Source organism: Canis lupus, chromosome 10 (assembly GCF_011100685.1).
Source record: "Canis lupus familiaris isolate Mischka breed German Shepherd chromosome 10, alternate assembly UU_Cfam_GSD_1.0, whole genome shotgun sequence".
NCBI classification, from domain to species: domain Eukaryota; kingdom Metazoa; phylum Chordata; class Mammalia; order Carnivora; family Canidae; genus Canis; species Canis lupus.
The window spans coordinates 51,901,132-51,923,606 of NC_049231.1; the positions used below are offsets into that span (position 1 = coordinate 51,901,132).

The 22,475-nt window shown below is 37.6% G+C and overlaps 1 protein-coding gene across 7 annotated transcripts in view; it reads right to left on the minus strand.

Annotated features, from left to right (window-relative positions):
• FSHR (follicle stimulating hormone receptor) overlaps positions 1-22,475 on the minus strand; it is a 172,949-nt gene that overhangs the window by 87,834 nt on the left and 62,640 nt on the right. For 5 of the 7 annotated variants that reach the window (XM_038551244.1, XM_038551247.1, XM_038551243.1 and 2 more), the window contains one exon: positions 8,657-8,728. In XM_038551244.1, the coding sequence (XP_038407172.1) occupies positions 8,657-8,728 (72 nt within the window). Of the gene's footprint in view, positions 1-8,640; positions 8,729-22,475 lie in introns of all 7 variants that reach the window. The other 2 variants (XM_038551250.1, XM_038551249.1) reach the window with 1 other exon arrangement.

Sequence of the window (22,475 nt, forward strand, 5' to 3'; positions counted from 1 at the left end):
TTATTCTCTTTCTGAGCTGGACAGCCATTAGATATTGCAGAGTTTATTTTAAGGACTCACCTAGAAACAGTTGAAATAAGGGGACTTAATAGGATTACTAAAACCACATCAACCCAAAATGTGACAAAACCCCAGCTTCTTGTATTCTTGGTTGAAGCAATAAATACAACAAAAATACTTATTTTTAGAATATTTATGGAGAACAGGAAATGAGACAAGGACTTTAACCTTCTAGACACTAACTCATGTGTGACCTGGGTCAATTATGACAACTTAATTGGCCTAATCTTACAGTTCCCAACTGCTGACTAAGTTAATTTGCAATTTAACAGGGAGCTCAGTTTGTAAACCCTTGGACCTAAGCCAGTCTCATCAAGAGCTTTACCCAGAAATGGGTTGGCACACTGGAAATTGAAGGCAAAAAAAAAAAAAAAAAAAAAAAATGCTGCAAGAAGAGGCTTATTCCCTTCTATGATTGTCCCATTAGAAAATGACTCTGTGTTCTGGTATATGGAAGTTCCAAGCACTTAGGTATAGAAATTCTCTCTTCTACTTATAAATGGCATCAAAGAAGGCTTTCACAGCCATAATATTTCCCTTGGTCACTCTTATATTTTAGTAGAATGATTCTGGAAAATGGTAGATACCAACAAAAAAGAAGCCTTGGGTAGCAGAAAGGACCAGACTACCTTGGGTTCAAATGCTAACTTTACCATGAAAGGACCCTCTGATGCTGTTTAGTTGCTTAACCTTGCTGAATGTTAGTATTCCTGCTTATAAAGTGCAGATGAATGGAGATGTAATATCTAAAACTAGACCCAAATAGGTACTAAATAATTGTTTCTTTAAAAGCAACTTTAGGGACACCTGGGTGGCTCAGTGGTTGAGCATCTGCCTTTGGCTCAGGGTGTGATCCTGGAGTTCCCGGATCAGGTCCCACATTGGGCTCCTTGCAGGGAGCCTGCTTTTCCCTCTGCCTGTGTCTCTGTGTCTCTCATGAATAAATAAATTAAAATCTTTAAAAAAATAAAAAGCAACTTTATTGTAGTGTAGTTTGACAAATAATAATATGCACTCGTTAACTGTTCCAGTTTTTAGAAGTGGATATATTTTGTAACAACCAACACAATCAAGATATAGAACATCTTTAACAGCCTAGAAAGTTCCGTGTTCCCCTACCCAAACAATCTCTACTATCACTGTTGGCCCCATGCAGCTACTGATCTGATTTCTGGCACCACAGTAGATTTTCTTTTTTGGGGATTTCATATAAATAGAATCATATGGTGTATATTCTTTTGCATCTGGCTTTCTGTTTTACTTGGTATATTGCTTTTGAGATTTATCCGTGTTGTTGTATTAGCAGTTGTATTTTGGAGTAGTAGTTTGCCATGTGGGGAGAACACAATTTGTTTACCTCCTGACCTGGTGATGAGTCTGGGGTTCTCCGTTTTGAGCTATATGAATAAATCTGTTAGGAACATTCTTCAACAAGTCTTTGGGGTAGACATATGTTTTCATTTCTCTTGGGGAAATATATTATAAGAAACTGTCAAACTCTTTTCTAAAAAGATTGTACCATTTTGCATTCTCACCAGATGTGTATGAGAATCTCAGTTGCTCCATAGCCGATCAATACCTACTATTATCTACAAATAGAGACGAAAATCCTTAACAAAATATTGACAAAAGTCTGTGTGTGAATGATACTTAAAAAAAATGCAAATTAAATCATTGAATTGGTTGTTGACAATAACCCATTTAATTCCCATGATCAACTATGACACTCAAACTTGTCCCCATACCTCTAAGGTACTCTACGGTCTCACCTCCAGCTGCTGCTTTGACCTCATCTCCTTCCACCCACCTTTTGTTTGTTCTTCAGCCACAATGTGTAGACACACTACATAGGTTTATATTCCTTCTACAAACTGGATTAAGACTTAAATATCATCCACCTCAGGACCTTCTTTTTTTAAAGATTTTATTTATTTATTTATTTATTTATTTATTTATTTATTTATTTATTCATGAGAGACACGGAGAGAAGGCAGAGACATAGAGGGAGAAGCAGACTCCCTGCAAGGGAGCACTATGTGGGACTCAATCCCAGAACTCTGGGATCACGCCCTGAGCCAAGGCAGACCCTCAACCGCTGAGCCACCAGGCGTCTCCACCTCAGGAGTGAATATACCTTAGAATCATCAAGGGAGCATTAAAAAAATGATCAGTTCTTGGCCCCACCCTAGACAAATGAAAAATCCCTGGAAATGATAGGCCTGTAGATTATTTTAAGATCCCATCAGGGGATTCTAAAATGCAATCTGAGATGAGAACCACTGAACCTCATTTATTCTTTTCATGCCCAGGGTTCATACCCTTGTTCCCATTCAGGGGTCTAACTCTTCCAACACTGGCCTCCAGTTGTTAACCTGTTAGCCTAGTGCATCATCAGCCTACACCCCCTTTGCTTTACTCCAGTAGGTGGGACTCAAGTCTCCTTTGCCTATTAACTCAGAAACACAGACATCTAGGGTAGGAACCAACATACTTTATCTAACAAGGAGGTGCCCAGGGAGGCAAAGCAGATTGGAGCCCAGATTTCTAGCAGTATAGTTTTGGGTGCCTGATTTTGTTTCCTATTATGTGTGTTTAAGCGAGCCCAAAGAAATGAGAAATTGAAGGATCCTCAACTTTGTTTTTTTGTTTTTTGTTTTTTTAGCATATTTGCACCAGTTCTCATTTAATAAATTTCTTCTTCTAGAAGTCCCTCTGTTAAGTTAACTTTTCTTTCCCCAGTGATCTGGGGGTGGAGGCTGAAGTGTTAGACTAGTGTTCTCATTTTTATATGTAAATAAATCACTTGATTATATTTTTTGTCCTTATGTTATCATGAATATTTCAAATGAATTTTATATGGTTCATATTTATGGCTTGGGAGCTATTTCACATTTTGGCTCATTGCCGTCTCATCTGCATATACCATATCTCAGCTGATGTTGATTGGTCTCATTTACATATTCATCATGCTCCTATTTTCAAAGATATTTTGTTATAAACTGGCTTTTCTTCCCCCTCCAGTGTTATAATAGCACGTAGATGTGTTTTTAAATTGCACTCATTTCCATACATAATTTTTCTGGTTACCATAAATCACCACCTTGTCACCTACTCCCCCCACCCCATTCAGTGTAATCTTCACACTTTATACCAAGCTGACATATGGCTCTGAAGTAATTAAAGACAATGTAAACAGTTTACAGTGCACTTTTGCAAAGCCACTTCACATTGCAGAGAGTTTAATGGTTGCTTTTCCCCCAGACATTCCCAAAGCAGTGAAGAGTAGGGAGGTTTGAGATAGCGATGCTGACTAAAGCTATGGTGTGAGCAGCGATCATTTCATTTCTAAGAAAGACTTCTTTCTCTTTGGACTCCTTATAGAAGCAGAGGTGCTGGGTTGATGAAAGAGAAATCACAGGCATGGGTTGGGCAAAGTAACAGGATTCTTTAAATCATTCTGAAAGGACGAAGAAGGAAGAATCAAACAAATCCTCAATCAGCCAGGCCACAGAGACTTGTCTCTTGGGGTTGAGAACAGGACTAACTTTCTTTTTCAACATTAGTTGTTTGCCCACCCACTAGCATCTGGTCTCTACTCTTTTTCCAGCAGTGGCCTCAGGGTTTGTTAGTGGTTCTCCCTCTCCCACTCCCAAGTCCATGTGGTTGGGGTGGGTATTTTCAACTCTAAGAATGGAACCCATTAGCCAGGCCACAACCACTTTGAGCAATGGCCTTCCCTTAGTTGTAGTGGTTGGTCCAGGAATGGTTGTGTGATCTGAACGAGTCATTCTAAATCTTAAGACTTTTATGAGCTTGAGCAAAAAAAAAAAAAAAAAAAAAAGATCGAGTCTTTCAAGGAACTCAGGAGATGCACAAGCAGAACTGCTGCAGGTGTCTTGCCACCAGGCTAGGTTGAAAGGCTGAAGCTAACATAGTTTAAGGGAGACCTGAGTGAGATGGAGAGGCTAAGTCCTAAGGGCATGGGACCTGAGTAGAGCTGTTTCTAAAGCCATTCCTCTTCTCTGACCATCATATTAAATGAGCCATTAAATTTTCTGCTTTTCCTTAAGCTATCTGAGGTTTATTTTTCTTTGGTCTCTCAAAATAGAAAGTGTCCTAACAAATACGATGTTTGTATTACTTACTTTGAACATATTATTTTGTGCATTTTTGTCCTGTATTACATTTTAAACTATAACTATGTAAGTGCCTAGATCATAGTAGATTCTCAGCCAGTGTTCTTATGCTTATCAACTCCTACATTATCACTATCATTTATATTATTTAGTATTTTTGTTTCTGAATGTCTTGTCTTCCCAATTAATCATATTTGTTGATGCGTTTTTATTCATACATCTACCAGTTACTTATTGTGCAAGGCACCAAGGATCCAATACTGAGTAAAAGCAAACATGTCCTTGGACAGTACAATAGGGGAGTTTGAAATTAAGTGATCACATAAATAAGTGTAATATTGCTAAAATGAAAGCGCAGAGACTAGTGATAGCAAAGTGTATGTAGTAGGGGGTCTTGCAGTAGTTGGAGAGGTCAGGAAGGGGTTTTCTAGGCTAATGACAGTGGCATGGGAATCTGAAGGATGGGTAGGAGTCAACTAAATTAAAAGCCAGAGTGGAAAAGATTTTCTAGTCAGGAGGAACAGCATGAACCAACTAAGGCTCACAGTAGGCAGATAACACAGTACATTTTGTGAACTGATAAAAGGCTAATCCAGCAAAGGACGGACTATGAGAGGATCTCATTTCTTTTTCTTTCTTTCTTTCTTTCTTTCTTTCTTTCTTTCTTTCTTTCTTTCTTTCTTTCTTTCTTTCTTTCTCTTTCTTTCTTTCTTTCTCTTTCTTTCTTTCTTTCTTTCTTTCTTTCTTTCTTTCTTCTTTCTTTCCTTTTTTTTTTTGGTGTGTGTTAAGAGCAGTGGTAAAGCATGGCATGTGTGTGTATGTAGCAGAACATATGTGGAAGGTAACATGATTAGATAGGAATTTAGAAAATGTCACACTGGTTGCCATGTAGAGAATGCATAGGAGTGAGTGCAGAGCTTGCTGGTAGATAGGGCAGCACAAGTAGATAACCATTGCAATTATCTAGGGAAATACTACTGTATCTGGAGAAGGAGGTAAGTGGACAGATTAGAGGTATAGTAAGGAGATAAAAGCAGTTGGACTTGGTGTTGTACTTTAATAAAAAGTTATATTCTGACCTCACCTTTAAAGAACAGTCAAGGGATCTGGAAAAATTGTAAATTCTAAATATAATCTGATAAATGTCCTATTGATAGTATGGACACAAGATCATGGTTTGGAAGCACTGGGAAAGTCTTGCAAAGGCTTTACAGAGGCATAAACATTTAATCTGGACCCTGGAGGACTAGCAGGATTTCTTTTCCAATTTCAAGTGAAGTTTTAGGCAGAGGGCCAGCATCTACATGAGATGAGTGTGAAAGTATATTTAATAATGAATTAATTAATTCACCTGTAACTATTGTTTGATCCTGCTATGTACCAAGCATTGTCCAAAGAACCAGTCATCACACTTTAAATAAGTATGATGCCTGGTAATGATAATGCTTGAGAAATGGCAAATTTTCTGTCTGATGAGACTGTGGGGAATGCAGTACACATAGTGGAAATATAAAAGGCTTTGTGTTTTGTGCCAGGCACTTAAGACTAAATCCTATGGCAGTGAGACTCCCTTCAGTTTCTTCTGCAAGAGAGTTTGGGCAGTGTGGGTCTGGCAGCAGGGAGCTAGGGAGACTGGAGCTGGGGTAGATGTGACAGCCTCATGTAACAGGCTATCTAGGTGTTGATGAGACTTCAGACCTAAGAGCATGTGATCGCAGCAGGAGCGAGAGAAGGGCTGGATTCCAGGGATGTTTTTAAGAAAGAGTCAATAGGACTGGAAAAGGATTTGGGTATAACAGATAGAAAGTGAAGGGATATTTTGAACTTTCCTGTTTGGGAATCTAGGCAGGTGGTAATGTTGGGCAATATGGAAAGATGAGAAATTTAAGCTTAAAGACAATGAGCTAGTCTGGATATATTAAACTTGAGGCACTAGTAGTTTGATTAGGTAGAGATGTTTAGGAGTTTATTTCAAAACAAGAATTATGGCCTCAAAAGAGAGATGGGAGTGCAGTGAAGGTCCAGGAGCCCTCATAGTAAGACATCTTTTGATAAATAATATAAAAAGGAAAAATATAAAAAGAGAAAAATATAAAAAGGAAAATGGCCAAAATGGAGCCCTGGAATATCTGAATATTTGAGAGGCAGCTGATGAACAAGAAAGTTGGAAAGAACTGTCTATGGAGTAGTCTGGGAGTCTAGCAGAGTGGACAGAAGGGTGTGGTGTCACTGAAGTTAAAAGGGGAATAACTATTAGGAAGAATGGCAGGAATAGTCAATGACATCAAGAGCTGCATATAAGTATGAAGAACATAAAGTAGAAGTCACGAGATCTGGCAGTTCCATCATTGTGTTGGGATCTTTCATAGAATAACTACATGGTGTTAGAGAATTTATGGTCCAATAGCAAGAGGGCTGGCTGAGGAGTGAGGGAAAGGAAAGGACAAGGGGGCAGTTCACAAGAGTAGGAGTGGCAAGAAAGAGGAGAGGTAAAACTGCCACACATGCAGAATGAATGAAAGGGATTTTATGATTCATGGAGAGGGAGATATTGAAGAGGAAGCCAATACTTACTAAGTTCAGGAAACTGACTAAAAACCAGATGAAGAACAGAAATACAGGGGATGAGAACTCATCACTGACCAAGAACAGAAGGTGAGACAATGGATGAAGGGAAGCATAGAGACTGAAGGGTACAGTCTATTTAGAGTTCAGTTCGGTGCCTGGCCTTCTATTACAGAATGTTTTTGAAGCCTTAGGACATAAAAAGTGTTGGGGGAAAAAAAGAGATCGCTTTAATTTTATTTCAGGCACCTCACTGTGTCAGTATGGGCTGATTAATAAAGATGTGAGCTAGAAATGGACAAGCTGTGTTTGAGGAAGTTAAGGTGTTTTTGAACCAGCTGCCCTGTCTCTGGGATTATTGTTGTATCAGCTCAGTTTAACGATTTATGTCACTACTGGAAGGTCCCGTCTGATGCTGAACACCCAATAAGGAGTCAATTACACCTGCTGGATTGAATTTGCTTAAGGTTGGTTATTTGTAGTATCTGGTCTTTCTGTCTTTAGAACAATATCTATGCACTTATAGGGCTGCATGGGACAAGGCATATCTGATAAGTGACATTTTGTTCATGTCACTTCCAGACAGGGCAATGGCTAACCCATCCAGGAATACATCTTGAGCAGAAAGCTCTCCAACCCTATTGGATCTTTGTTTCCTTTGGTGAGCCCTGCTCCAAAGAGTGCCCCATCTCCCAATTCCTGTGAGCACCAACTGTCCTCAAAAAGGTAAACCTGGAAGATGACAGGTTTTAAACTGGGCTCTTATCTAACTGAGGATCCTTACACTTAGGAATTAGAGATCACAGAAGTCATCTCCTTCTTTTAAAACTCCTTCCTTAACCCACAGATGGGAAACCAAGGCCCCGAGAAATACACTGATTTATTCAAGGTCACACAGTAAGTTTATATTAAAGTTAGCTCTCTGAAGTAGGATTCTGAACATCGTCTTCCAAGCAGGTGATGTAATTGCTGGAACAGATTGCCACTCTTTCTGCTTTATGTTTCCTTCATTAATGGATTTCTTTCTTGCTTCCTCAGACTTCAACAAGTATTTTTAAATGAGGGTGAACGAACTGAGAGAAAAAATTGAGTGGCTTTAAGAAAGAGAAATGCATGTGACCTGGGGGGTTGCTTTCTTCTTACAATGAAAAAAAAAATTGTTCCCTTCTGTGTAATCCATCTATCTGTTGCTATATTTATTGGTGTTTAAGTTCTGGCTGCCACTGTGGTGAAGAAAAGATTTTCCTGGCCCTTGAGGCCTGGGAGATGGGATCAAGAGCCTTCAAAGGAAGAGTGGGTTACTTTAAACATGGCAGATTTTATTCTGCTTTTTCCTACTGTGCCTCATTTTGCGAAAAGCCTACTTGGGGAGACCCCTACATTAAACTAGTTCAGTAAGGAGTGAATGTTTGCATTAGCAAAGAAGTCTTCTCTTCAAAGGAAATCTCCTTCAGTGCTCTGAACTTTCCTAATGCTTTTAAATGTTGATAAATCAGTTACCACTTGTCAGCATGGCTTGGAAGAGAGGAGTCTAGAGAATCTCAAACACAAATGTTAGGCCCTGCTGTCAATTAAAAATTAATCAGAAATAATAATATCCCTGAAAAAGAATGAGTATCAGCAGAGAAAATTGGCTTTGGTTTATAAAAGTTACACTCACAGGTACTTCAGAGCAACACTTTAGAGAAGAAAAAGTGAGGATTGCTTAGATTGATCTTATGTTCATTTCAACAGCTGCACTCTGAAAGATTGCCCGTTATTAGGAAAGAAAAATGGGATGGGTGCAGAAGGTTTTCTGGCTTCTGAGCACAGAACACCACACTGGATGTGATGTGAGGCTGCTGCCCACAGCCCGGTTGAGGCACTCACACACACTCACATTGTCAGGTACATACATTTTCTCCAGGTCCCCAAATCCAGAAAATGCTCCTTTTGGGATGACTCGAAGCTTGGTGAGGACAAACCTCCTGAAAAAAGAGTGAACATAAAATATCACAGCCTGTTCTTTCACTGATTGGGAGCCTAATGTATAATATCAGTCAACAGCCAATATACACTAAGTGTAGTCATTTTAGTAGTTGTTGCAATTGCTTTTACATGATCTCTCTTCATCCTCGCCACAAAGCAGTGACCCTCATTTTGCATAAGAAGAAACAGGTTTAGTGAGGTTAACAGATTTGCCCAGGGTCACTTGGCTGATCAATGGCAGAGCTGGAATATGAACCCTCTCATCAGTGCTCCATGTTGCCCCCTGTAGCCTTCTGCGAGGTCCATCTCTTTCTATACACCAACCCCCCAAACCTCTTCTCTTATTATCATTCTTAGTTGACCTTGCTTCCTATTTCAAAGAGAAAATGAACCCAGTACAAGAGAATGGTGTTCATGCCCTCCCGTGACTTGCAGCCATTAAATCATCTGCACCTGTGCTTGTACACCCTTGCCTTCCCTCCCATTACCATGCATGACTGGGACTTTGGACCTGGCTAAGAACAGCCCCTCCAATCCATATCAGACCTCTTCTCTCTTCTAGTAGGAGTCACCACTATAGCAATTTTCCCCCTTCTTGTGTACATTTTATTCGGCTATTTTTGCTTTTCTACTGTATCCTGCCCATCACTGTACAAACATGCCATAATTTATTTCATCAAAAACAAAACAAAACAACCCTCTACCCTTAACCTCAGCCACCTTCAGTTTTTGCGGTTTACTTCTACTTGAGATATTTGTCTAATCCTGCCCCCGAGTTTCTTCCAATGGTTCCTCATCTCAGGAAAACCCCACAGTATATACAGTGATGTGTGGGACCCTCTGGGATCTTCCTACTCACCCTTTCCATGGACCCTTTACCCTCCATTTTGATAGTTTTCCCCTTATCCTGTTCTCATTGCAGTACTCTCTCGCTTGTTCTTGGACTTGCCAGGTTCCTTCCTGCCTGTGTTTCTACCATTTGCAATTCTCTCTGCCTTGAGCGCTCTTCTCTCAGATATCTTCATGGAAGCCTCATGGCTTCCTCCTTAGCCTGCTGTTTGCTCAAATATCACTTGCTTAGTGATACTTTTTCTTACCATCCTATTTAAAATGACAGTCTCCCCGTCTTAGGCCCTGGCCCCCTTTCCTGCTCAGATTTTGTCTTCACAGCACTCTGACATGTTGTATATTATTTTTTTTATGTATTTGTGTATTTATCTCTAGCCTATAACTAGAATACAAACTCTGTGAGGGCAGGAATTTTTGCTACTGTATACCAAATGCCCTAGTACATTGCCTGGTATATGACACGTACTGAAAATTTTTTTCTTAAATGGCTATTAATCAGTCTAAGAGTTCTAATCTTGAGGGTAGAATTATAAGTGATCCTTCTGGAATCTCTACAATAGTGAAACACTGAGGATTTGGGCAGTTGTGCAAACCTTCATTGCTTCAATTTCCTGTTACTGATGTTAGTGAAACTCCTGTTACAGATAAAGTTATTCAGGCAAACAGTTGTTTATTTTAACTGTTTGCCTTTGGCTGTCATGTGCACCAGCTCTATGGGGAGGAAGCATGGGAGAAAATCTTAAGCTCTGGAGGAGCTTATATATGTGGAAAGGTAAGGTCAGAAACTTTGGAATCACCAGAAATGGTTGTGGGATACAGTTGATGTAATAACTATAAATATTATGCAAGTATCAAAGTGAGAAAGACTCCAAAGTACATATATATATTAAAAAAAATTGGAAGAATTGGATGATTTTGAGCCTGGGTCTTAAAACCATCAGGTCATACTAAAGACATAGTCTATAGGAAACCATTTAGATAAAAAGGGATCTCAATTAGGATGGGGGCAATGTGTCTGGAAGAGTGTCAACTTCTAGAACTCCTATCTGAAAAGAATCAAGGTCAAGGTACTTATTTAATCTTAGTTAACACAGATAAGTTCCTTTTGTTCCTATTTATTACAAGACAGAGAATAATGAAAACAAACTAGAAAAAAGCAAATAATAAGTCAACTACATAGTGCTTTTTAATTCAGCCCTAGTAACAGACACATTTTCTAAAATTTCAACACCTATCCCTGTACTAAATGTTTCAAACTTATTAACATAATTAAATCTTATTTTGAAGATTAAAAGTCTTGACTTCCGTTTCTTGAAATGTTATAAACTAGATAACCTGAAGATATTTCCACTAAAAATTACCCAGAAGTCTTCTATAAGTCATAACAAGTGTTTTAATTGGACAGTTGAACTTACAAGGAAGTATGAGAAAATCCCGAGGGGCTCAAAGTTAAACAACTGAATACCAGTTGGAACCCTGAGGGTAAGCTGAAGGCAAAGTATTTAGGGAGGAGGTCAATTTCTGACTGGGTAGCCAAGTGCTTTGTGTTTTGATGCTAAGGTGTTGGGTGAGATGAGATAGAGAAGATGAAATGCAAAGATTTATTTCTGTGTGCTATCTCATGCAGTCTAGCAAAAAAAAAAAAAAAGATGCAGAAAATGGAAGATAGCCAATTCTTAATGAAATAATGTCTGGAATTTTCTGTAATTTATGAAAGACATAAATCCTCAGATTTAGAAATCTCAATTCCTAGGAAGGGAAACAAAAATAAATCTACTGCTAGATACCTGTGAATTGAAACTGTGGAACCAAAGGAGAAACTTTAAAGATATTTTATCTGCAAGGAAAAATAATTAGAAAACTTCGTAAAAATATCTTCAAAATTATTAGAGAATATAACTGCCAGTTTAGAATTTTAAGCATACAAATGTGAGGATAAAATAAAGACCCTTTTAGACAAATTTGATTAGTCACTAATGAAATTTTAGCAAAGGAATTCCTTTAGAGAAACAAGAAAATTTAACCTAGTAGGAAGGCATATACACAAAAAAACAAAGAATAGTGAACAGAGAAATTAGTGTGCCTTATTGAATATAAGTAGATTTTCAAAATGTTTGGGAAACTTACCTATTCAATAGAGAACACTGGAAAACATACTGACCGAGAACTAGGTCACAAAGCAAATTGGGATAGAACAAATAACTTTGTTTGACATGGTGCATTTAAATTAGAAATTTAAATTAAATTAAAAACCAGTTATAAGGGAAAATAATTAACAGCTGCCTTCCCCACCACATGTGTACAAACATCTAGAAAGTCAAAACTGAATCAAACCAAAACAACCCCCCCCCCCCAACTCTTTTAAGTCAACGCAGGTCAAAGAAGAAATTACATAATAATTAGTAATTGTTTGGAATTGAACTGTAATGAAAATACAACATGAAACTTATGGGATGCAGCTAAACCACTACATGCAGAGAAATTAATAGCTTTAAATTTTTATACCCAAAAAGGAAACAAATAAGATGGAAAAGGCACAAGCTACCTTTCCAACACAGGAAACTAGTGAAGGAACAACAGAACAGTGAAACAGAAAACTAGTAAGTCAATATTTATTCAACTTTTGGCTGGAACTTAAGGTACAAACTTAATATGAAAATTGGGGAAATAAGGGACTGTTGATAGAGATGTTTTGAGAAGATGAACACTCAGCTGGACATTACAACTTGATGTATAGATGGAGTTTGTTTATTCTATTCTAGTTTCACTTATTATAAGGTTAAGTTTCTTCATAAGTTTGTTGCTAACGTGGGTAAGGAGCTTTCTTAGAATACTGAAAGGTGGGCAGCCGTGGTGACTCAGTGGTTTAGCACCGCCTGCAGCCTGGGGTGTGATCCTAGAGTCTCGGGATCAGGTCCCACGTCGGGCTCCCTGCGTGGAGCCTGCTTCTCCCTCTGTCTGTGTCTCTGCCTCTCTCTCTGTGTGTGTCTCTCATGAATAAATAAAATCTTAAAAAAAAAAAAACTTAAAAAAAAGAATACTGAAAGGTTTATTAGAATAGTTTCAAGAATTTTGACTTACAATTTTAAAAATGACTGTTAATGGAAAAGTGCATTTATCTGACTATTGGAGGAAACCATTTATCACTTAAAATTGCAAGCTCTACTTATGTGTTTATTTTGACCAACAACTTTCTCATAATTGATTCATTATGATTTTACTGATATAGCTCTAATTAACTAATAAAATTGTGTTCAGATTTTTTTAAAATCAGGAATATTAGTAAAGGCATTATTTTTGATGAATTTTCATTTTAGAAATTTAAAGAAACAAGAATCTAACAGACTAACTTCATTCTATTTTTAAAAAGAATTTTATTTATTTATTCATGAGAGACAGAGAGGCAGAGACATAGGCAGAGGGAGAAGCAGGCTCTATGCAGGGAGCCTGAAGTGGGACTTGATCCCATGATCCTGGGATCACCACCTAAGCCAAAGGCAGATGCTCAACCACTGAGCCACCCAGGTGCCCCTAACAGATTAACTTTAAAACATATTTCAAAATTTAACTGTGCCTTGAGAGAAAAAAAAAAACCAAAGAGAATACAGAAAAAAATAATAAATATAAGAGTAGGAATTAATGATTATAATAAAGAAGATCAATAAAATAAGTTAATTTTTAAGAAAGATCAATAGAATAAATATCTGTTCACTTTCATCAAGAAAAAAACAAAAAAAAGTCATGAAAAATGGTGCTTAAGACATTAGTTGATACAATGTTGCATTTGTTTCAGGTGTACAAGATAGGGATTCAACAACTCTATATGTTTTGCTGCACAAACCATAAATGTAGCTCCCACCTGTCACCATAAAACACTATTACAATACAACTGACTATAGTCTTTATGCTGTACCTTTCATCCCAAAGACTTACATATTTCATAACTGGAAACCTGTATCTCCTACTCTCCTTCACTCATTTTTCCTTTCCCCTTTCCCCTCCCTTCTGACGACCATTTTGATCTGTTTTTACTTTTTTTTGTTCATTTGTTTTTTATATTCTACATATAAGTGAAATTATATGGCATTTATTTTTCTCTGACTTAATTTCATTTAGTATAATATTCTCTAAGTCCATCCATGTTATCACAAATAGCAAAAGTCCTATCATTTTTTTAATGTTTGAGTAATACTCCATAGTGTCTGTGCATGTGTGTAATAAATGTGTGTGTGTGTGTGGGGAAATTCGTGCACACACACATATTTATACACATATGCATCCATTTTTCCCACATATTTTCTACAGTAGCTGTATCAGTTTATATTTTCAGCAACAGTGTGCAAGGGTTCCTTTTTCTCCATATCCTCAAAAGTACTGTTACTGCTTGTGTTTTTGATTCTAGCCATTTTGACAGGTGTGAGGTGATACTTCATTGTGGTTTTGGTTTGCATTTCTCCGATGCTTTAGTGATGTTGAGCATCTTTTCATGTCTTTGGATAAAAGTCTATTTGTGTCTTATGTCCATTTTTTAATTTGATTATTTGATTTTTGGTGTTGTATAGGTTTTTAAATATATTTTGGATATTAACTCCTCTTTGCATATATCATTTGCAAATATCTTCTCCCATTCAGTAGGTTGCCTTTTAATTTTGTTGATGATTTCCTTCAATAAGCAGGCTTTAAATTAGAGAGCCCTAGGAACAATTTTAAAACATTAAATTTGAAGAATCTGACAGTATGGATAATTTTCCTAGAGATATATAGTTACCAAAGTTGATTAATGAAGATTGAGAAAAACTGAATAAATCTAAAACTGTTAATAAATTGGGTTGGTAGTTTAAAGTCTATCCACACAAAAATAAAGTCAGAATCATATGATTTTAGAAGTAAATTATGTCTTTTTAGAATAATAGAAAATCTCAATATTATACAAACTATTCCAGAAACTAGCAAAGAAGGAATTCTCTCCAACCCATTTTCTGTGGCTAGTATAATATCAGAAATAACACCAGACAGGGACAATAAAAGAGCAGAAAGATTAGGCCAATTTCACTTACTAATGTAAAGGGAAAAAATCTGAGATAATATAGTGACAATATGTACTCAATAGAAGCTAAATAATATATTGCTGCCAGTTTATGTCCTGGAATTCAAAGGTTGCTAAATATTATAAAACTCTATTAAGATTTCCACATTGGGAAATGAAAAGAGGCATAGAAAATATATTTTATAAAAGTTTACTCATGATAAAACCTTTTGACAAATAAGGCAAGGGAGGAATATTCCTAATCTGTAAGGGGTAAAAATCTATCAAACACTACAATAATACCACACTCAATGGTGAAATGTTAGATATATTCTATTTAAAATTAGGAATGAGGCAAGGATGCTTGCCAATACTTCTTCCATTCATTATTGTGCTAGATGTACTAGCCTAGACAATAAGGGAAGAAAAAAAAGATATCAGTATTATTGATGAAAAGCTGTCATTATCTATAGGTAACATTATTGTCTATATACACAAAAAAAGAACTCTTCTTCAATCTGAGACATCAGCAGTAGAACTAATAAAAAATCTAATAAGGTAGCTGGCAGTATAATTAGTGCACAAAAATAATTTGCATTCTTATTTCAAAGTATATAAATTATTATGACCATAGCATTTATATAATAGAAAGAATTTTAAAAAGACTTAGGGTCATATGGAGAATAATGGAAATACTTAGCTGAAACACATTTTAAAAAAACAAACCATGAAAAAAAAAAAAAAACAACCAAACCCTGATCAAACAGAAATGCCACATTTATAAATGGGAAGTCTCAATATTGTGAAGTATTGGTTTTAATCCACGTTAATATATGAACTAAATAAATATGACACATCTGAGACGCAATAATTTTTTTGTTTTGGTATGTACGTATGGAAATTGACTAGCTGACTATTACTTATAAGGAAGAGCAAATTTCAAAGAACAGCTAGAACAATTTTGAAGATGTAAAACAAGGTTAGGGGAGTGGGCATGCCAGGCAATGTAATTTTTAGAAAGCTAAAGTGATTAATTAAAATGCTGTGATATTGACAGGGATTAAGAAATAGGCCAGTGGAAGAGAATAAAGAGCACATTTATAAATCATAAACAAAAGGAAATGGCAAATGACAACATAGCACTAAAAATTAGTGAAGGAAAATGTGGATTAATCAACAAGGGGTGCTGGAACTGTTGATTATCCTTGTAGAAAAAGATAACACTTTTGCTTATTATCATATTAAAATCTCAATTCCAGGCTTACTAAAGATCTAAATGGGAAAAGTCAAAAGTTTAGAACTTTTAAATGAAATATAACATTCTATTCAGAATGCTCTTTACTTATTTATTATGAGTATCTTTTTTTTTTTTTTTTTTTTTTTAGTAGGCTCCATATCTAGTATGGAGCCCAGTGTGGGACTCTAACTCACAATCCTGAGATCAAGACCTGAGTCCTGATCAAAAGTCAGATGCTTAACTGACTGAGCCACCCAGGTGCCCCCTGTTCAGAATACTTTTAAAAAGGACACAAAACAATCAAAAAAGTACCTAAAAAATAAGAAGGACACAAAAACTGCGCACCAAAATTGAAAAGTTGAGATATTTGGTTATATTAATGAAATTTAACCTTTCTGCTAAAGATAGAGAAGATAAGCTATAGACTAGGGAAAGATATCTGTAACACATAAAACTAACACAGCGTTTGTATCAGAATATGAAGAACTTTCAAAATAATGCAAATACAACACAGTAGAAACATTGTCAAAAGATATGAATGGCAATTTGTATAAGAGGAAATGCAAACAACAATAAACATATGAAAAGATGCTCAACTTCATTAGTAATCGGGAAAATGCAAATTTAAACAATAATGAGATACCATTACACATCATCATGTTGGCAAGCATTAAAAGGAAAACTTCACAGTAACGCTGCTGGTGAGGCAGTAGAAAAACAGGGCATTTTCTACACTCATGATGGAAGGGTAATTTGCTACAAGTACTTTGAGTAGCCACAGGGCAATATGTGTTAGACAGGAATGCCTTTGAAGTGAGCTATTCCATGTCTCTCTGCCATATGTGTACCTGGAGATAGGTAAAAGATTAATTACCGCAACGTAATTTATGACAGTGAAAAACTGGAAACGAATGTCCATAAACAAAAGAATGAATAAATATTAATAAAGTATTGTATATTGACACAGTGCCAAATTCCAAAGCAGTAAAAAAAAAAAAAAATGAACTGACTAGTGCATGAAACTATCTGGATAAATCCCCAAAGAGAAAAAAGGTGTGTATATACACACACACACACACGCACACACATATATATACAATATGTACAGTATGTGATTTTTTAATAAAGGTTAGCATGTAAATTAATACAATATATTGTTGCATATGAATCCTATCTTTGTTTTCTATATTTTTCATGTTTTGACAACTTGGGGTTTTGCTGCACTCTGGAGCTAATTCCCTAGAGATGGCAAACAGCTGGCCTACGAGTGTGCCTTTCATATGCAAATCAACCAGTCCAGAGTCTTTAGGGCCAACTACCTCCTTTTAGGAGCCCTTCCCCTCTCTCCTCCAGCACCAATTACCCCAGGGCAGTCTTACACCCCAGAGTCCTTGAAAATTATTTAAACCAGAAGATCCTAAACCTGCTTACCCTGTTTCATCCATGGAAGCCACAATAGAAACTCCTGATATGTTTTCCCTTCTGCCTCCTGGTGCTTCCCCACAGAAGTGTGGGCTCTGTGAGTGTAACAGTATCTTTTCAATATTACTCCTCTCCTGATCTGTTGGCCTCACCATTTCTGAATAATAATAAAACATGTATTTTAAAACATGCTTAGAGATACACATATCTTTATCAAAAGGAAAATTCTGAGAACAATCAACACCAAAATAGGCACAGTATTACCTCTGTAACGAGGAAAAGGGAGTGGGGTGCAGCCATATCTAAAATATTTTATATTTTTAAAAAAAGATCTGAATGATTAAGACCAAATGTTTTGATTCAGCAAAGCTGAGTATCTTATTGAGTGTTGATTATATTATTCTCTACACTTCATACTTGAAATATTTCACGATTTTTCAAGATTGAAATTCTCACCAGGCCATATCCAAAGCATCATTTATTTGTTTTTAAACGGAGGGAGCAATTCGAAAGTATCATCATATTGTTCTTGTCAGATGGCACCTTTCCTCTGTAAGGGGGCATAAAGTGTCTGAATGATTTCTGTAAAAAATGCACAATTCATCAAAACGGCTCTGAAAAGAAAATTTTCTTCACTATATTGCAGGTTATTTAATGTCACTTCCATGATAAATGGAGTAGGTGGGATTTACTTTTTTTCTTCCTTGAAATTGGGAAGCTTTAGGATTCCCTTGAACTCTGTCTCTGTTAGAAGCAATTCATATCTCGGGCAGTCCATTCACCCTTGGCCAAATTTAATTTCCCTTTTTGGCTTAAAGGAGAATGGTTTAAAAGATCCTATAAAAAGCTTTCTGGCAGCCTGGAAAACAGCCAATATTCTTTTTGAGAAAGCTGCCTTTTTATGATGGCCCAAGTGTAAATGACACGGGGCTCTGTGTTCTTTGAATTTCACACAAGTTTAAAAATTAAAGTGAGAACAGCTTGGCAAAGGATATACAAAAAGAAATTGATCATCTTCCTGACCTCAAAATGCCAAGAGTTTTTGAGCTTCACACTCTTTAGATCAAACTCTTACCCTAATTAACTTTCTGGGAATGTGTTTGAGAAAACTATCCAAAGAGGTAGATTGAACTAAATGAGCAAATCATCTGGAAAAAATAGATTTTAAGTAACTTGATTTGGCTGTTTACCATGATCCAGCAGACAACTATACCACTGTCCAAATTATGTGTGCCTCTAATTGGTTGCATTTCTCATTTTGTTACACATGGGTCTTGAGGACAGGGGGGCAGGGAATAGCAAGACGGAAGAGTTGAGAAGGTAGGAAGGGGTGGTTTTCATTTCATTTGACTTCAAATTACTTTGTTTTTCTAGAACTTCTTCACATTTTGGCATCAGTCTTACTAACTGCCTAGATGTGAGGTGTTCTGTAAATACAGAGAAGTGGGTTCAGCTGGCATTAGCCCTTCACCCACCTTCAGGCTTTATAAGCGAATGCCAAGGATTCACTGAGGGTTGCAAAGTCTCCCATGAGGTTTTCTTGGGATAGAAGTGTCACTGTTCTTTGTGTCCTTCTCCCATGGTGTAGAGGGTGTGCTTGTCCATCTTAAGCCAAATGTAGGAAGTAATAGAACCAATTAAGGGTGTTGACATGCATTTCCTGCAATTTGGGGAGTTAGACTGGAACATGATTCAGGTCTGACCTCTAAAAGTAGGTATCCAGCTGCTTTTGGAGAGAGATGTAGTTTTATAGACAACAGTATGAGTTTCCCATGAGCCAGACCTAGGGCCAGCCGAAGAGAGCTGGACTGCTCACCCTGAGGAAGATGGGCTTGCCTGAATAGTGAACTGATCCCAAAAGAGAGCCCCAGGTGTAGGCTGCTGGAAGCCAGTGGGAGGAGGAATTGTTCTTCAGAAGATGGAGACCTCCAGCATGAGGGAGGTCTCATCCATGTGAGTTCCAGTGAGAATAAGAATTGGCATTTGAATATCTGCCTCACCCAGAGGGTCCCAAAGCCAGATGGCCACTGTGGTATCAGAGTAGGATCCAGTTCCTTTCCCTCCAGCTTCCCTCCCTCCTAGGCCCAACCCAGGTGAAACTAGGAAAAGTGGCACCTGGACAGGAAGGAGAATAAAGAGGAAAAAGGAAACTCTTCCTTCCTCAGTCGGGGAAGCAGTCCATAGGATTGGACTTTCATTTCATTTATGAGGAACATCTATGATTGCCCACCCCAAATTTCATCTGTGGTGAGGAAAAATGAGTCAGAGAGTGGTTTTGCGTTGGCAGGGGTAGTGAAGAAGAAAGTTACTTTCCAGCTGGACCCTACTGAATCCATCTTGATAGACGGATTTTCCCCAAGTCATCCTGTGTATAATTTATTTGTGAGAGAAAAAGTACTAGGAACTTAAATAGGGCAAGGCATGGAGAGGCATGAACAATATTCTTATTCCTCCTTTCTGTCCTTTGTTAGCTCTTATTACATAGGCTGATGATGGGCAATTTAGGACAGCGTGGATAATTTGGTTCTCCCTTTTGGCACAGTTTGTGATAGCCAAGAAACATTTTCTGCTCAGGGCCCAGCCACAATAATTGTCTACGTAACACCAGAATGGCTGGCTACAGGAGGGGAGATGCAGTTGTCTTCAGTTTCCATAGACCATCTATTCAGTTAAACCTCCAGATAATCTTTCTGATGTAGACCCTGCCACATACCATTGTGTCAAATCATGATGTACAATGTTTTCTTTAGGAGAAAAAGTTTGTTTACAAGATAGAAGCTCATGAGGCAGGCACCACTCCAAATCCAGCTCCAGTGACACCTCCCTGTCCCCTGAGTCTGTTTGATTTCCCCTCAGCAACCTCCCCAGAGTGGTGATTCTTCACTTTTATCATCTTCCACTGAACAGGGCTTTCTAATAGCTATTTTGAATCTGCTCTCCTTTTTTTTTTTTTTTTTTTTCCCCATTTATGTCCCCTTATCTCAACATCTGTGCTGGGCTGATAAAAAGGATGTAGGTGCTACTACTAACTGTATATCACTGCTGACTTTATCTCCTCTGCACAACCTCTACACCAAGGTTGTGAAGACCTTTTTTTTTTCTGGCTCCCTCCTCCCTTGTTTGCATTGAGTGGTTATGGAATTACTTTCTATACCACATTTTATCACCTGTTCACTTTCATTTTATCACCTGTTCACTTGAATCCTCTTACCTGAATCTGATACCTGATTTATAGCCTATTTATATGAAAGCTCAGGATGAGGAAGCAACATGATGAAGAAAAAAGATCATTAGGGTAAAAAATGAGAAATCTGGGCTGTATTCTCGCTCTGTTATAGATATGTAAATGACTGAGAAAAGTCAAATCCCTTCTGTAAAGTGAGGGGGTTGGACCAGGTGATCTCTAAGGCCCTATAAGATAAATTTTACAGGGTGGTTATATAGTAGAATCTTCAAGTGGTCTCCCGTTTCAGTCATATTCTGTCTTAAAGCAAAAGAGATAATTTTACGTTAAGCACTCAATGTGGAATAAAGCCCATCCTAAGGGGTTACTGAATAATTGCTAGCCCTCCTTTTTCTCTAGTCAAGGTCAAAATCACTTGAGCTTACCCTTTCCTTCCCACCCCTCTGCCACCACCCAGGCCAGACCATCCTCCCTTCTACGAACCCTCATGTCTGCAACCTTGGCTGTGACCTAGAACAGGTTGTCCTCCTCTTTTCTCTACTGTCCAATCTGTTTCATCTACCATGATCAAAATACTCCTCCTAAACACTACTTGCCATGATACTCTGCTACTGAAAAGCAAGACAAAAGGAAAAAAAACAAAAATTAAAAACACACAAAGTGCTTGACAATACCTCTAGGAATCCTAACTAGTCATCCATCTGAGGCACTCCACTACCTATCTCCGTTTCCTTTCCAGTGAAATATTCTATTTCCAGCGGTGAGCTCAGATCTAGCCATGCCCTCATCATAAATAAACTGCTCTGTTGTATTTTTACTAAAATCTAAGTCTATATCCTACCTCCCTAAGTATACGGAGTGGTTCTATAGAATAGGAACTATGCCATTTGTCTCTATTCCAAAGAGCCTAGTTGGTACTTTGCATATTTCAGGTATTAATACATATCGTGGATTGAGGAATGATGTTTACACTGCCAATAGCTTTAAGGTTAAGGCATATGAGCATCTCATACTCTGAATAACATAATATTTGTCCTTTGGAGTTATTCCAGCTATATCAATCAGATTTGTTCAAAATAATATCTAGAGCATACATGAGTGATGAGAAGGAATCTAGCTTTCTAGGAATTTATTTAATAGACTTTTGGTGAAGAATATATAAAGGATTTTTCAGGATATTGTAGAACAGTTGGTATAAAGTAAAAACTGCAAATTATTGGCCCATGAACGGAATCTAGCTCAAGACATGTTTTGTTTACCCCACACAATATTTTAAGGAAATTTGACTTGGTTGCCAGCATTTTAAATTATGAAAGTTCATCTAAAATTACAGATTTATGGCTTCTCTTGAAGATTAAGACGATCTAGTAATACTGGCCTACTTTCCCACATAATTACAACTGGCTACAGTTAAGTGATGGCTGATGCCTTAGACATGACATAAGCTACTGGTTGGTTAAACGCCTTCCTGGTCTAGTCTTGTGTCTTGTGCCTCAAGACTTTGAGTTTGGGATTTCTGGTACCTGAAAAAGTAGTCTGAATGGGCTTGAAATCTTTAGAAATGGGTGGTTCTCAACCTTGGAGGCATATTAGAATCACCTACGGGCAGCCTGGGTGGCTCAGTGGTTTAGCACCGCCTTCCGCCCAGGGCATGATCCTGGAGACCTAGGATCGAGTCCCACGTCGGGTCCCTGCATGGAGCCTGCTTCTCCCTTTGCCTGTGTCTCTGCCTCTCTCTCTGTGTCTCTCATGAATAAATAGATAAAATCTTAAAAAAAAAAATCACCTAGGGGAGTTTTAACATACTGTAAATTCCTAAACTTTACCCTGTGGTGACAGGGGGAGGCACAGTCAGGCATTCTTATTTTAAAAGCTCCCCCCCCCCCCCAGGTTATTTCATGCATGGTGAAGATTGAGAACACTTGCTTTAGAGGGAGGCTACAAACCAGCAGCAGCAGCAAGTTGCTCTGATGAATAGTTAGGGAGTTGGCAACTACCTGTGGGCATGATGGGAAAGGTTTTTAGAAA